The sequence below is a fragment of the Microtus pennsylvanicus genome, chromosome 5 (assembly GCF_037038515.1).
Source record: "Microtus pennsylvanicus isolate mMicPen1 chromosome 5, mMicPen1.hap1, whole genome shotgun sequence".
NCBI classification, from domain to species: Eukaryota; Metazoa; Chordata; class Mammalia; order Rodentia; family Cricetidae; genus Microtus; species Microtus pennsylvanicus.
In genome coordinates, this window is record NC_134583.1 from 113,401,886 (window position 1) to 113,417,379 (window position 15,494).

At 41.7% G+C, this 15,494-nt stretch overlaps 1 protein-coding gene across 2 annotated transcripts in view; it reads left to right on the forward strand.

The window, feature by feature from the left end:
- The window catches only part of Stambpl1 (STAM binding protein like 1), a 46,786-nt gene that overhangs the window by 19,157 nt on the left and 12,135 nt on the right, over positions 1-15,494 (forward strand). The window contains exons 1-3 of one of the 2 annotated variants that reach the window (XM_075973864.1): positions 1,480-1,499; positions 5,820-5,907; positions 12,477-12,694. In XM_075973864.1, the coding sequence (XP_075829979.1) occupies positions 5,878-5,907; positions 12,477-12,694 (248 nt within the window). In that variant the 5' untranslated portion in view covers positions 1,480-1,499; positions 5,820-5,877. Of the gene's footprint in view, positions 1-1,479; positions 1,500-5,819; positions 5,908-12,476; positions 12,695-15,494 lie in introns of those variants that run through there. The other variant, XM_075973863.1, reaches the window with a different exon arrangement.

Genomic DNA, 15,494 nt, shown 5'->3' on the forward strand with positions numbered 1-15,494 from the left:
TATTTATTAAGTGCTCGGCTGATAGCTTATGTGCTTTCCCGAGGCTCATCTATCTCCTAAGCATACTTCCCATCCTGCTCATTCTGCCTCTCATGACATCTTCCCAACTCCACCCTTCTTTTGCCCAGCATTCTCTCTGACCAAAAATCCTGCCTAGCCATCAGCCAATCAGCCTTTTATTAACAATGAAAGGATCACGTCTTCCTAGTATGTGAAAGCATTATTCCACAGCAGCTCTAAATTGTCTGAGTATGAGCAAACTAAGATGTTCTCTTCTTTTCTTGTTTTGCCCATCCTTATGACACACCTCACCTGCATGAGACTTCAGCTAGCAAGAGAGGGAGGGGTGGGTGGAACATGTCATATCCATCCTTGCAAGATGGAAGCTAGCTCACCATGGGTACACAGGGAAAAAGGAATCCTATTAAAACCTATATGTTATCACAAATATTAGGGTGAGAACAGATGTGTTGGGGTTAAAGCAGTTAGTGTGGGAACATGAAAGAAAAAACTAAAGAGCTTGCGGTTAGGCATCACGTAATCGAGCTGGCCAAGTAGGAACGGGAGAGGTGTGGGCCAGCATTCGCAGGCCCGCTGCCCGCTTTGAAGCACCGTGCCTTGAGGGACATGTGCAGGACGCTGCTGTCCTCTTCGCGTATTCTTGCCCCTAGTGCAGCCAATTGCAAAAGACTGAATCATAAGCGGGTAAGAACAGTTTCTAGAAACCTCCACTCATTTTAGGAAATGACTTCTGAAAACACAGACAAGGAGTTAAATGTGAGGTGACCGAGAACAGCTGTGTCTACATCGTATCATGGCTGTATCTTGGGAGCTGTGATAGGCGTTAGCTCCATGGTGACACTACAAGCCGGTCACGTAAATGTGAGAACAAAGGGCACCGACTAATCAGCTGCCTAGAACACCTGCAAGGCCAGGGGTAACAATGCCAGCCAGATTCAAGAGCTAGCAGACGGTCCGAGTCAGCAGCTAACAAATCAGAAGTCAGAGAAAGATGGGTGCGTGTGGCCAAACCTGTGATATTATTCCCAGAGTGCTAACCAGTCTGGGTAGAAATACCTCAGTTTTTGTCAGTTTCCACAATGAATACTGTTACCCCCCCTCCCCCCCGAGGAAACAGGTTAACTTTTTCCTGTCTCTTGGAAGTCCCTCCCTGTTCTTGGGAACTTCACTTTGCTCGATTCCTCACGTTCCATTAATGTCTCTTCATTGAGAGAATTAATTCTGTGTTCCTTTCTCCTACAAGTTCCCTGTCTTTAATCGTCACCAGAGCGAGACCACCAACCTGAGCACCACTCTCTCAGGTTGCCTTTGGTGACCCCTGAATTTCTGCTGCCCTAAGCCCCTGGGTCCTGCAAACCCCGGCCAAGGATGTTTTTCAGCTCATCCTTGATCATTCCTATCATTCCTTTTCAGGATCCAGATGTTGGCTGCCTCACTTCTGTGTCTGTAGTCTGTGACCTGGTGACGTGGCCACAAAGGTAGAAAATTGTGGGTCTGAGCTGGGCGCTCTGTATCTACTGGGAATAACATACATATATCAGGAAGAGATTGGCTTTGTGAGGTGTTTGCTAGGCTGCTGTATTTGTACTTGCGGGCCTCAGTTCTGTGAAACTGAGCGTCTCTTTCTATTCTTTTCAGCAAGGCTCCAGCAGCACAGATGAAAGGCAGCCTTGCCATTGACTTTTGTCCTGGGTTAGATCCTTATGGCTTGCTTTATTTCTGATTGCGCTGCATAGGGTGGTGAGTTTTTATGCTGTTTGTTTGCTTGGTTGCCTTAGAAAAGCAATACTTAAACTTTTTGGTCTAAAACATTACTAAAGAGTTAAAAGGTTTAAGGTTGGTTATTTCCACTATTAAATATTAAAACAGACATTAAGAATATTGAAGTGGAGATTCTGTGAATTACTTCACCCATTTTGGCACCCTCTAAAACACAATTGTAAGAGATAGATACCAAAAAACAACAACAAAAAAAAAAAAAGCTTGGGGAGATGGCTTGATTGATATAGGGGCTTGCAGTGAAATTTTGAGGACTGGGGTTAGATCCTCATGGAAAGCTCAGCCAAAATTTCTGGGCTTGACTGTAACTCTAGCCCTGGGGAGGCAATAACAGGGAATCCCTTCAGCTTGCTGACTGCAGGAAGACAATTTCAGAACCCAGCCTGGGTGCTGGGAAAAGGGTGTAGAAGGCTCTCCCCATTGCTGAATAAACGGAGTTTGCTTTGACTTGCCTGACTTCCAGAGTCTGTGCTCTTGACTCTGTGCCCTCTCACCCCCCCTCCCAGAAAGTACTTAGGACCCAGCCACAGCTGGCCAGCCTGCATAGCCACCTAGTGAGCTTCACATTCAGTGAGAGAGCCTGTCTCAAAAACATAGGGTGGAGAAGTGACTAAGGAAGACAGCTGACATTCACCTCTGGCCTCCACACCTGTGGGCACGCGTGCACATTCATCGCACACCCACATACATGCTCACCCACACGTGTTCCAGAAAGCAAATGCTGTAGTCATGTCATGAAAATAATACTGACCGTGAATGCCCCTGGATAGTACCTCGGGATACCTGGTCTACACATTGAGAGCCAACGTAGACAGCCTACCACTTTGTGATTCCTTAGCAGTTGTAAGACCCAGAACAGGGAACTTCCAAATAGAAGAACTCCTCTAGGAACAGTGCCGTCCAGCAATGGACAGTCCAAAAGAAAGGCCAACCAGTCCGTGAACTTCTTTCATCTTATATTTGGGAGAGGCTGGCTTCTGCCACTGAATAATAAACTTACATGTTAAAGGTCACAGTGCTTATTGTAACTGTGTCAAACTAATTAATTCTGGCATTTAGGACATACAAACTAAACATTTCACAAAAATAGAAACACATTACAAAGAAAATTTTGCTCATTCGGTTTTGTACACTTACTGCTGTGATCGGCCAACCAACCTAAACACATCATTTCTTACTTGGCACATTTATTGCTTTCTATAGGAATTGAAATGCTGAATAGGCCAGGCCTCTTTATAGCCAGGCTGCAGGCATGTGACCTAGGCATAATTGATGAACATCTATGTTTCACGCTGTGGTATGGAAACTGCAAACTTATAGAAACCCCCTCAGGAAACTGCACATAGTTTCCACGGCAACAATTCGTTGCCAGAGTCTCTGGTCGAGACTGTTGGCGTTGTAGCAGATGGCAAGGTGGCGTTCTGGTCTGTTAGACTTCTGTGAGGTTTGGGTGGTGCAGCCACAGAGACCGATTTCCTGGAAATCCATGATCTCTCCGTTATTCTCAGAATTCAAGAGAGTCGGGGGCTTTGCCCGCAGCTAAGAATCCTGCATGATGCATTTGCAGGCGCAGTGAGTGCAGATTTGTTCACTGTCACTTCCAGAAGTGCGTGTGTGGAAATCCCGGGCTTCCTTCTAAAATGCCTGTTTCTGGGCTTAGAAGCTTTGTGGATGAGTTCTAAGGCTCTGTGTTTTAATTAATTAATTTAAAATATAGTTTCATAAATCCGAGGGTGCCTTGAACTGATGTGTAGCTCAGTATGACCTTGAACAGAAACCTGACCCTCTTGTCGCCACCTGTCCAGAATTAACCCTACTTTCCCAAAGCCCAATGACCAACTAGAATTTCTTTGATCCCATGCGCCCTCTTCCACCCATTCACACTGTTCTGGATCTTTCTTTAACTCCCCCTTTACCCTCTTCTTTTTGAAGTTTGAGACAGGATCAGGGTCTCACTTAGCCCAGGCTGGCCTTCAATTTTCTGTATAGCTGTAGCTCTCTCTGTAGCTGAAACTGACTTTGAACTCCTGATCCTACTGACTCTGCCCCATTGGAGCGGAGGTTACAGACAACGTGCAGCTGCATCAGACAGGGAGTCTCTTCAACTCTTCAGTTTTGTTGTTTTCTGAGAACTGAGAAGTGGCAATTACCCAGTGAGAGTGGCCTGCATTCTACGTCAGCCACAGTGCCGGAGTGATCAGTTCACACTGTGACTTGTGACTGTAGCTCTCTGTAGTGGCATTTCATTTGTATTTTAATAAATAAAGCCTGCCTGAAGATCAGAGAGTCAAGCAGCTCCACTGGCCAGCCTTACAGACCAGGTAGTGGTGATAGTACACCTTTAATCCCAGTACTAGAGAGGATGTAAGACGGGAGGAGACAGCTCTCAGACAATCTCTTTCTGAGATTCCTGAAGGCAGGATCGCCTTTTCAGACTGAGGTTGAGGTAAGAGCCAGTGCCTGGCTGTTTTGCTTTTCTGACTTTCAGGTTGAACCCTAATTTCTGTCTCTGGTTTTTTATTTATCATGCTCCAGTTCTCCAAGGCAGTTTCTTTTCTGACATCTTTGTAACTCGGGCATACTGCTCAGTATTTACTCTACGGTTATCTGGAGACAAGAAAGAAAAAGCCAGAACCTAGTGGCACGGTTGTTTTCTTTGAAGGGTTTCTGTGGGTTTGGAATGAAAACTAACATCAAGATGAGTTGACTGACCTGATTGGAGCTTCCTGAAATCACAGAATGTTGCAGCTTAAGAGATTGCCACCTGCCACAGTCTCCTAAGTGAGAAGATGGATGTCCCGATGTGACGGGGTTAGAGGTGGAAAGTGGGGATGGAGAGGTTGCCCTCACTGATGTCCAGAGAAAAGGCTAGCAATGGTTATGATTTAGCACTGTTGAAATCTAGTTTCCTCAGCTGAAAATGAAAGATTCTGATAATTGTAATGTTTATAGGATATTGGCTATGGGATAGGAACTCTTTATAGTCTTCCTGCTAACTCATTTAATCCTTGTTACAGCCATGTCATTGGTACTGTTGCTTCTCCAGTTTTCAGATGTCCCAACACTGTAACTTATCTGTAGTCACACAGCTGGCCGGCTTTCTATTGCTACCTTATTCATTTCCTTGGGTTTAATGGCTGTACCCATCCCAGATTTTTATGGGCATGTGTCTGAGCATAGCCTACCTAGATTCTCTGCATGCTATCTTAAGGTTGCAGTCAAACCTTTGACCTGGTAGGACAGACTAGGGATCTGTAACTTGGGTGTTGGTGAGTAGGGGCTCAGCTGTGGCTGTGGCTCCTCCTTGAAGCGCTTGTGGGTTTTGGTAGAATTGGCTTTCTCGCAGCTGCAGAACTCTTGGCATCTGGATCTCAAAACAAGCAAAGCACCTGCTTCTGTTCAAAGTCTCACTTCCTTTGGTGAGGACCAGGTGGTAGCCTGGGTTTTAATTCGCTTAATACTAACTGCTGAAGGGGCTGCAATATATGTCATAAATCCTCATCTTTAGTGTATAATGGAACATAATCATGGGGGCAACCTTCATTTATCATGTTGGGTAGGCAGAAGGCCCACTAAAACTGGTCTTGTCCCTTCTCAAGTGGAGGGGACTCCACAAACTGGTTCATAATGGCAGGACTCATGGAGTTGTCTTATACTTCTTGAAACCCAGCCTGGCTCCAGGCTCCTCTCCAGTCAGTGACCTCAGCATTCTTGATCATAGTAACTATGGTCTTCATTTTCTTTTTGAAGGAAGTAAGCCTTCAATAGGATTCTCAATAAACTAATACAGCAGCTTCACATGCTCCGCTCATCAAATATTAATTCTCTGCATCCCTCTGCCTTTGAGGGTCAATTTCAAGAACCTACAACCAACCACCCATGGTTTTCTAGGGAAGAACTCTTTAGGCACTCTGATTGTGTAACTTTTTCAGTGTTCACGTCCTTTTGAGTTTAGAACTTGGGGATTGAGACGAGTTCTCATAGAGTAACTTCAGCTTTGCTCTGTGTCTTTGAAACAGATGAAGTGATTGAGAAGGAAGCACGAGCTGAGCACCTTGCCTTTGCAGCCGGGACAGCATGGAGCAGCCGTTCACTGTGAACTCGCTGGTAAGTTCTCCCAACTGACACTTTGTCTATGATTGAAAAGCTCCAAAAGACGAGCAGAAAGGACCAACTGTGAAGAGAATCACAGCCACTTCAAGAAGCATAGCACTTCCTTATAGCTTTGTGTGTGGCTGTGTCCTTTGGGGAAGTGACTAATAAAGCCATCTTTGACAGACAAAAATATCATTTTACTGACACACCTGTGAAATTTTGATCTGTGTGGCTAGATTCTAAGAGTGTAGATCCTTTCGAGAAACACTGGAGGGGATTTCAGCGAGGACATCACCTTGATTGCTTCAATCTCAGCTTCTCTACTGATAGAAGCTGGAGGTTTGCTTTGGGTGGCAGTAATTGGAAAAGAGTCAGGTGCTCAGCATGGCGCTGGCAGTGTTGCTTGTGCATCCTCCTTGCGTGCCTGCAGGTTTGAAACTCTCGCTCTTCTCACTTTCCCTCTACAGCCCTGCAGAGTTCACACCTTTTCTAGCTGCATCCCCTGAAGTGCATTGTGCTGGAAAGGAAGGAACCAGGACTTTGAGAACGCAATGTGCTTGTTTGGTGCCCCAGATCAGTCCCTCAATGTGAATACAGGATGCTATGCCATCTCTTTGGCCCTCCTTTGTGCTGTGCTCTCAGACTATTGTGGGGACTTGATAAATGGAGGCTGTTAAATTTTTCCTCCAGATAGAACTCACAGTATTGGTGACCCTGAGAACAACAGTGGTCTGAATACCATGTCTACACAAAACACAGACCCTGAACACATAAAGAGCATAAAGAATTAGAAGTCCCTTGAACTGAAGAGGGTTGTAGCAAGAATGCTTTAATCCTGATCAAGAATGACTTTCGTAGACTCCTTGAGAAGGAGGTGCTGCAGAAACCATGAACTTCCTGACCCCAAGGAGCACAAGCTCCCATTCCTATCCCTCTGTAGGGAAGTCTTCAGCAGCTTCTCTGAAATTATAAAATTATTCAGAAAGCTACAAGAACAGTACCGTAACGTGTGGGTCAAAGCAAGAATGTGTGAAAGTATGTTTTTCTATGTTACTTAGTACTTTATTTTTTAATTGATGGAATATTTTTAAATGTTTTTTCAATTTTTAGAGAATTCTATACATTCGTACAATGTATTTTGATCATATTAGCTGCCTACTCCTCCCCTTACACTTCTCAGAGCTGTGGCTACCCACTCTCCCTCCCAACGTTATGCCTTCTCTTTTTATGTAGTCCACAGAGTCCAATTTGTGCTGCCTGTGAACTCATGGACATGGGGTACTAAAGCATGATTAACCTACCAGAGGGCCACACCTTCAAGGAAAACCAAATCTCCCTCTCCAAGAATCCATCAACTGTCAAGAGCCCCTCAACTAGAAGTGGGGACTCATGAGTCTCTTCCCAATTATGTTGGAGTGTTGACTGACTTCATCTTGTATAGATCTTGTGCAGTCAAACAGACTGTCTGAATTTATGCGTGCATCTGACATGTCAGGAAGACAGTCTTTTACACCTCCTTGACCTCTGATTCTTATCTCTTTCTATCCCCTCTTCCATTATGGTTCCCGAACCTTGGAGGGTCTGTAATATAGATGTCCCTTTTGTGGCTGAGCACTGCATAGATGCTTAATTATTCTCTGTACTTTGACCAGTTGTGAGTTTCTGTATTAACTGCCATCTACTGTAAAAATAAACTTCTTTGATATGGTCCAAGAGGTGCATAAATCTATGGGTATTTAGAGAGCAGTTTCATATTCTGTCTGTTTAGCAAAATAACAGTAGTAAGTCCTATGAGCTCCCAAACATGGGTTCTTGGCTAGCACCAAGCATGCATTTCCTTATGACCTTAAATTCAAGGAAAAAAGCAGTTGGTTACCTCTACAACATTCATGCCACTATTGCACCCAAGGGACATATCTCACCATATTAGTCATTATTGTATCTCACAGGGGCCATAGTTGGATAAGACTGCTGACAACCTTTTTTTGTCAGCAGCCTAAATAGCATCTTTGCCAACAGGGAGGAACTTCCTGGTCAGTACTAACTTGATTTCTCCATGTATTGTTAACAAAGTATGTAATGCCTTCAGCAATGAAGTCTTACTACCAAGTTCTAGTGAAAAAACAAGAGCAATGGTGATAGCCTGTATTGCGTAGGAGGTCTCCAACACACCCCTCATAAAATAGTGTGAGATGAGGTATCATACACCTGGCACTGTGCTTTGTATCTCGCACTCTCCGATAACTGGAAGAAGCATTATTACCTGGATAAGATAACATAATTATATGTTTTATGACTCTCTCTCTCTCTCTTTTGATAGACAGATATTTAGGAAGCTTATAAAACAGGTTTCCATATGGTTTTCTCAAACATCCTTAGTGTTAGTTTTCTCTTCTTGCCCCATTCTCTGCCCTTGCCCCTCATCCCCTCCCTATTTATGCCTCTTTACCCATTATTCTCCTCCCTTTATATCACCTGAGCCCTACTGTCTCTGTTACCTTAAGATCTTTTGTTTTAACCCTTCCCATCCCACCAACGACCCCTTTCCCATTTCCTGGCTTCTACAGGTATTCCAAGTTAGATACGCAAATCTAAAGATTTAATGCTAAGATTTACATTTGGCTAAGAGCACGTTCCGTTTGTCTTTCTGGGTCTTTGGATACCTCACTCAGGATAATGTTTCCCAATCTTGTCCATTTACCTGAAATTTTCATTATTTAAATTTTTTCTTTGCAACTGAATAAAATTCGATTGTATCTAGGGACCTCATCTTCATCATCCTTTGTGCAGCTGATGGCATCTCGATTGTTTCCATGCCCTAGCTATTATAAATAGAGCAATGATGAACAAAGTTGAACATGTGTCTCCTACACAGGAAAGAGAATGGTTTGAGTATACGTTGAGCAGTGATGTGTCTGGATCATATGGTACATCTATTTGCAGTTTTTGAAGAACTCCCACATTTATTCCCATAGTGGCTGCACCAGTTTGTACTCTGACCAACAGTGCATAAGGGTTCTCTTCTCCCTACATCTTTGTCAGTATTTGTATTCTTTTGTATTCGAAATCTAGCCATTCTGACTGGAATACAGTGAAATCCCCAAGTAGCTTCTATCTGTAATTTCCTGATGGCTAAGGATGGTGGATACTTTAAAAATATCCCTTAGCCATCTGTATTCCTTCTTCTGAGAACTCTGCATATTGTTTAATTGGGTTGTTTTGTTCATATTTTTATTATTGAGTTCTTTCTATATTAGAGATGTTAGTCCTCTACCAGATATATAGCTGGCGAATATTTTTCTTTTTAATGCATTTCTGTAGGCTGCTTCTTCAGTTAGTTAACAAGTTCTTTTGCAGTATAGGAACTTTTCAGTTGCATGAAGTCTCACTTGTTGATTGTTGATCCTATTTCCTGGGAAACCAGGGTCCTCTCAAAAAGTTCTTACTTGAGCCTGCATCCTGTTCTTTCTTCTAGAAGTTTTAGGTCTAGCATTGGAATCTGTGATCCATTTGTAACTGATTTCTTTTGCAGGATAAAAAGAAAGGTTCCATTTACATTCTTCTACATGTAGACAGATAACAACTTTCTGTTAGAGATGCTCTTTTCTCTGATGTATATATATATATTTCCATTTTTTTCAAAAACCAGTGACTGTAACGTGCATGAGCTTATATCTGGGTTCTTGATTCTATTCAACCAATCATGTTGACTGTTTTTGAACTTTTTAAAAACTACTATAGCTTTGTAGTATAACTTGAAATCAGAAATAAAGATTCTCCTGGCAGTGTTTCTCTTGTTCAGGGTTGTCTTGGTTCACTCGAGTCTTTTGTGCTTTCATATGAATTTTAAAATTTCTTTTTTAATTTCTTTGAAGAATTGCATCAGAATTTTGATGAAGATTTCATTGACTCTGCAGATGGCGTCTGGTAGGGTGACCATTTTCACCATTGTAATCCTACCTGCCCATGTGCAGAAAGTTCTCTCCATCCTCTGGTGTCCTCTTGGCTTTTTTCTTCAGTGTTTTAAAGTTTTCATCCTATAAGTTGATTTCAAGGGTGTTTTTTTTTGTTTTTTTTTTTTTTTTGCTACTGTGAATGGGATTTCCAGGTTTCTTTCTCAGTCTGTTTTTTTGTCAGTATAATAGGAAGGCTGTTCATTTTATATCCTGCCACTCATCTGAAAGTGATTACCTTCTCTAGAAGTTTCCTGTTGGAGTCCTTAGGGTATCTCATATATGGAATTATTTGCAAATAGGGATACCTTGGCCTCTTCTGTTCCTATTTGTATCTCTTATTTCATTTTCTCATCTTATAGCACGGTATTTTATATAACATGCTTACCGTGATCTTAGTGGGGATGCTTCAAGTTTTTCTGTTTAATGTGATTGTTGGCTTTTGGTTTCTCATACATACCTTCATTGAGATCTCTTTTTTCCATCCCTTATTTCTACAGGAATTTTATCATGAGCAGATGTTGGACTTTGTCAGAAAATTCCTTTGACAAATTCCAGCAGATTTAAAAAAAATATTTATAGGATGTTAAATACACACACACACACACACACACACATACATACACACTCTACAGGGATTGAAACAGGGCAGTTGTCATTTCCAAGCCTCTGTGTTAGAAACTTTCACATTATTATATAATTTGTCTTTTGTTATCCTATCCTGCCAGCTCTATTTTGGTTCCTAATGTCTAATGGAAGAAATGTGTTTTACTTTGGCATAAACTAAGGTGGGAAGAGCATATATTGCATTGCTGCTCATCATCTCTCTCTAGTTTTGGAATTCCTGACCAAGAGAAAATAGATCAAAAAGTGTAAGGTGAGAATCAAAATTTTGTGTATCCTTTTATGGTGGTCACTTGGACCAGAAACTTCTTTTCTTTGGGAATGTAGAAGACTAAGTATTACTATTTCTTGGAATGTAATTGGACCAGGCATGCCCATCAATCTGCAGGAAAGTTACCTGGAGACCTTGCCTGGCACTTCCTTGGGTAAGAATTAGCAGGAAAGAGCTTTCATGTCTAACCAAAAGTACCATCAGGCACAGGAAGTGGCTGCCTTCAGAAAAGTCTTATGGCTTCTGTTATATATTAAACCTTTAGAAACAAGAATCATTTCAGATTTCTAGTATTTTACTTGCTATAAAGTTGGAAATAAAGTAAATCAAGTGACATAAGAAAAACTCTTATGTACATAATCTCCTGCACTCTGCCCAGTGGCTCAGTTCTTCATGACAGAATAAAGCTGTATCTGATTTAAATTTTTTTTTTCAGAGCTTTCTACGAACTTTATTCACACATTTTGCCTTCACTGTAGTCGGGCTTACAAGTTACCCATATTTGATTAAGGAAGGCTCCAAGATGCTGAGTTTTCTCGGGAGTAGCCTCATTCTTGGACTGTGAAATACTGGTCAGATGCTCTAAAGCTGGAGAATGCACTAAGTCCTTCTGCGAACACTAACTGAAGCAGCAATTTTCCAGCCACCTCCAGAGGTCCTGAGTTTGTAGATCTTCAGTGGAGCCAGTTAGGAATTTGCATTTTTTGAGAACAGCTGTCTTGCTGCTGATGCTGCAGGTGCCTGGACCGTACTCTTGAGACAGACAAGTCTGAACTAAGGGGAAAACAAGCTGTGGTCTGTGTATTCACCGCCTTGGCAAGGAGCCAGGGCTGTTCACGTCCACATCGTTTACAGCTGCTCTTACATGTGGAGACCTGGAGTCAAGTTGTAAAGAACATAAAATATCTACTACTGTGCCCTCAATAAATGGAAAAACAAACCAAAACAAGCCATTCTTCGAGTCTGGCATTTCTGAAGCACAGAGCCCATCTTAGTTATCCTGACTATGTAGGCTTTGTGCGCATCTGAGAGTACACACAATGGCATTATTAGTAAAGTTCAAAGATAGAAATAGAAATTACTTTTCTCCATAATGTATTACCATTTTCTCACTTGAGAACTAATTGACAGCAATTATTGTTAGATGGAAATTGATTAGATTTATTTGTGTTAAAAGAAAAGTAACGGGGCAGGGGTGGGGCTTGGCGAGTGTTCTTTTTCTCTGAAAGGGCTTCTCCAGGAGTTACCAGTGGTTTTTGTTGTCGTTTCTTTTGTATAGTGGCAATAGAGGGAGGCCCTAGAAACTCCCGATTAAACTAGATATGTTGTGGGATAGAACCAAATCCTAACAATAACTTCAATGTAAGCAGCTTTCTGGAGAACCTCAGAGTCCCGTGACGTGAGCCCTCCTGTGACAAGAATGATCCAAAATGGTTAACATTACGACTTACATGATGCTTATACCTTAAACACTTGCAGACCCAGGAAATGCCACATGATCGTACTTTGAAACCTATGAAGAGGTCTTAGACCAATAAAAGTGTTTATCTTTTCCTGGATGTGTGTCTCGGGTGTGACTGTGCAAATAGGTCTTACACTGGTCCTATCATTAAGTCTTATAGAAGGATTTTCGGAGGTACTAATATTGGGTTTGTGGTGCAGAAATTACATGAATTAAATAGCTATGTAATTTTTAAAAACCTATAATCAGATATTTAAATGTTTAATTGCAGAAAAAGTTGGCTGCAATGCCTGATCATACAGATGTTTCTCTAAGTCCAGAGGAGCGGGTCCGGGCTCTAAGCAAGCTTGGTTGTAATATCTCCATTAATGAAGACATCACCCCACGCCGTTACTTCAGGTCCGGAGTAGAAATGGAAAGGATGGCGTCTGTGTATTTGGAAGAAGGGAACCTGGAAAATGCCTTTGTTCTTTATAACAAATTTATAACGTAAGTCTTATTTTAGAGGTCTTTAGAATGAGAACATTGAAACAATATTTATTTGATATTTTGACATGGCAGTTTGGATACCACGAGAGTGTTCATATTCAGACCAGTTTGACCATTTTCTACAAACGGAATATGTATGTCGATACGCATTGAAATGCATCGAGATACCCTTCACGAGCCTCAGGGATGAGAGGGTCAGGAGGGGTGGAGGCTCTTTTCACATCTATAGTTTCATACTTGGTACCATTTTTCTCCCGTAGCAAGAGAGCAGGCGCCATATTGCTTCATCTAGAGCATGTAGAGTCTGCCATTGATATTTAAAGTTTTAATCTGAAGGTTTGAGAGCAGGGACACCTTGGGGAGCATAGGAGAGGTGTGATTCCTGACGAGGCCACAGCAGTCCATTTCACACAGAATCCAGCAGCTGCCTTTGAGAAGCATTTGCTTGTTTACACAAGAAGTTAATCTACAAAAGAACTTTCAGAATATTAAGCAAGAGTGGCTACACCACAGTATCCATCAGAAACTATCGCATGTGTGTTAGTAATGGATCCTCAGATGTGTGTTCGTAATGGATCCTAACTTTAGAGTTAGCGAAGGTGATTTTGGACTTCTGTTACAAGTTTGGTAATTTCACCGCCTAGAGGATCCCTTCTTAACAATAATGATGGACTCTAAGCTAAGCCTTTCATTGGTTTAGTTTAAAACCACGTGTTAATTAGTTTCATTAATTTGTTTTTAGTTGGAAAATAGTTGGGCACATTTATGTTTTTATTTGCCTGTGTGGCTAAATCAAGCCAATTAGCTTTTTATATCACCCACTTGCTGATTTTCGTCATGATAATATTTAAAAATTTGTTGTCTTGGCAACTTTCTAGTGTATAGTTTATTATTTATGGATACCATGTTGTATAGCAGATCCCTAAACTTATTCATCCATCTGAAATTTTGAACTGTTACTGTTTTAAAAAAAAACTGTGTGTGTGCACACACATGTATGTGTGTGTATGTTTCTGATGGCTATACATACATGTACATTTGTATATATGAATGCAGGTGCGTGCATACCACAACATACACATATGGAGTTCAGAAAGCAACCTCGTGTGTCAGTCTTTCCTTCCACCTTGTCTGAAGTCAGTGTTTCCTGTAGGTCAGACTGACGGAAAGATACCATGTACCGGGGAAAGGATGGAGTTAAATGCTTGTTCTTCTTGCCTCTACTTCCCAAGTCCTGAGGATTGCAAGCGTGCATCACTGTGTGTGGCATAGCCTTTGTCTTTTAAAAATCCCAAATGAGATCATGAAATACTCGTATTCTGTATTTTGTGTATTTTATTTATGATTACAGTAGTTCACATGGGAGGATGTTATTCTGAAAACATTCAAGTTGAAAGAATAAAACATTTTTTTTTAAAAAAAACTGGTTTTTTAATGATTCCACTAAAGAAGAAAGTAAAAACAATTTACGTGTTTAATTCCCAAGTTAGTAAGCTTGGAAAACTAAAGTGGAAATTTAAAGAATTAATGACTAACTTTACCCTGACTGGAAAAAAGTAATGGTTACCAGAAAGTTGCACAATAAATATGAAACTGCGGGCTGTCAACCACAGTTTATGGCCAAAATGCTGCAAAAGTTTGAGTTTATGAATTATATTTTTAATAGGTCATGTATTTTCCACCTTCAGGTCCAATTTTGTGTAAACTCCCCCAGCACTCTCCTCACGAAGGAGAAAGTTCTGGGCGTCTGTCCCAGTTAAGGTTTTTATTGCTGGGAAGAGACCGTGACCATGGCAAGTCTTATAAAGAAAACATTTAATTAAGGGTGCTTCACTTACAGTTTCAGAGGTTCAGTTCATTCTGATCATGAAGGGAAGCATGGCAGCATGCAGGCAGATGGGGTGCTGGAGCTAAGAGTCATACATCTTGCGGGCAACAAGTTGGCTACCTGTCATACTCAGGAAAGTTTGAGAAAAAGACCTTAAAGCCCACCCCCACAGTGTGACACACTTCCAATAAAAGGTGTGGCCCAGATAAAAGGTGTGCCTTCCAGCCTCAAGGTCGGGATTAGAGGTGTGTGTCACCCAGTCTTTCCTCCAACAGGGCCACACTTGCTAACAGTGCCACTCCCTGTGAACTTCTGGGGGCCAAATACATTCAAACTACCACAGGGTCTATGATTTTACTGTTTCTGAAGTCTTGGGCAAGTAATATCTTTTGTTTAGCTTCTGCCAGCTTTAGCTGTCTCATATCAGAAATGGAAGTTATATTTGTGTTTAGGTGTGACATGTCACCCTGCCGTGAGGAGAAATTAAGTGAACCAGTAATTGCAAAGTACCCATATTAAATGGTCTATATTCCACCATGATCTATTAAGGAAAGGCTAGGCATTCATTTTCCAAATCCATATTGATCACTTATGGGCTTCATGCCAGGGATGCATCCTAGAGTAAGAAGGAGAAACATCTGCCCCTGCAGACGAGCCATCTTCTTCCCTTCTCTGGGAGCAAGGCACCTGCCTTGTATGGTTTTCTCTTCACCTCTGCTGAATCTTTTTCCTCCCAGGCGACTGGAAAATAACTTCTGTTTACCATGTCCGCTAGAGGTTCTGTTAGCTATGAATTTTCAATTATGAGTTTTTACAAACACACGACAGTGATGCTAATTCAGGAAAGGTGGTTAGGGTCTTTTTCAGGGATGAAAGGGATTTATACCCCTGTTTGAAAATCTTACACATATGTAAGATGGTGCTGTGGTGGGTTCAAGTATGCAAGGCCCAAGAAGGCCTAGAGCACGGAGG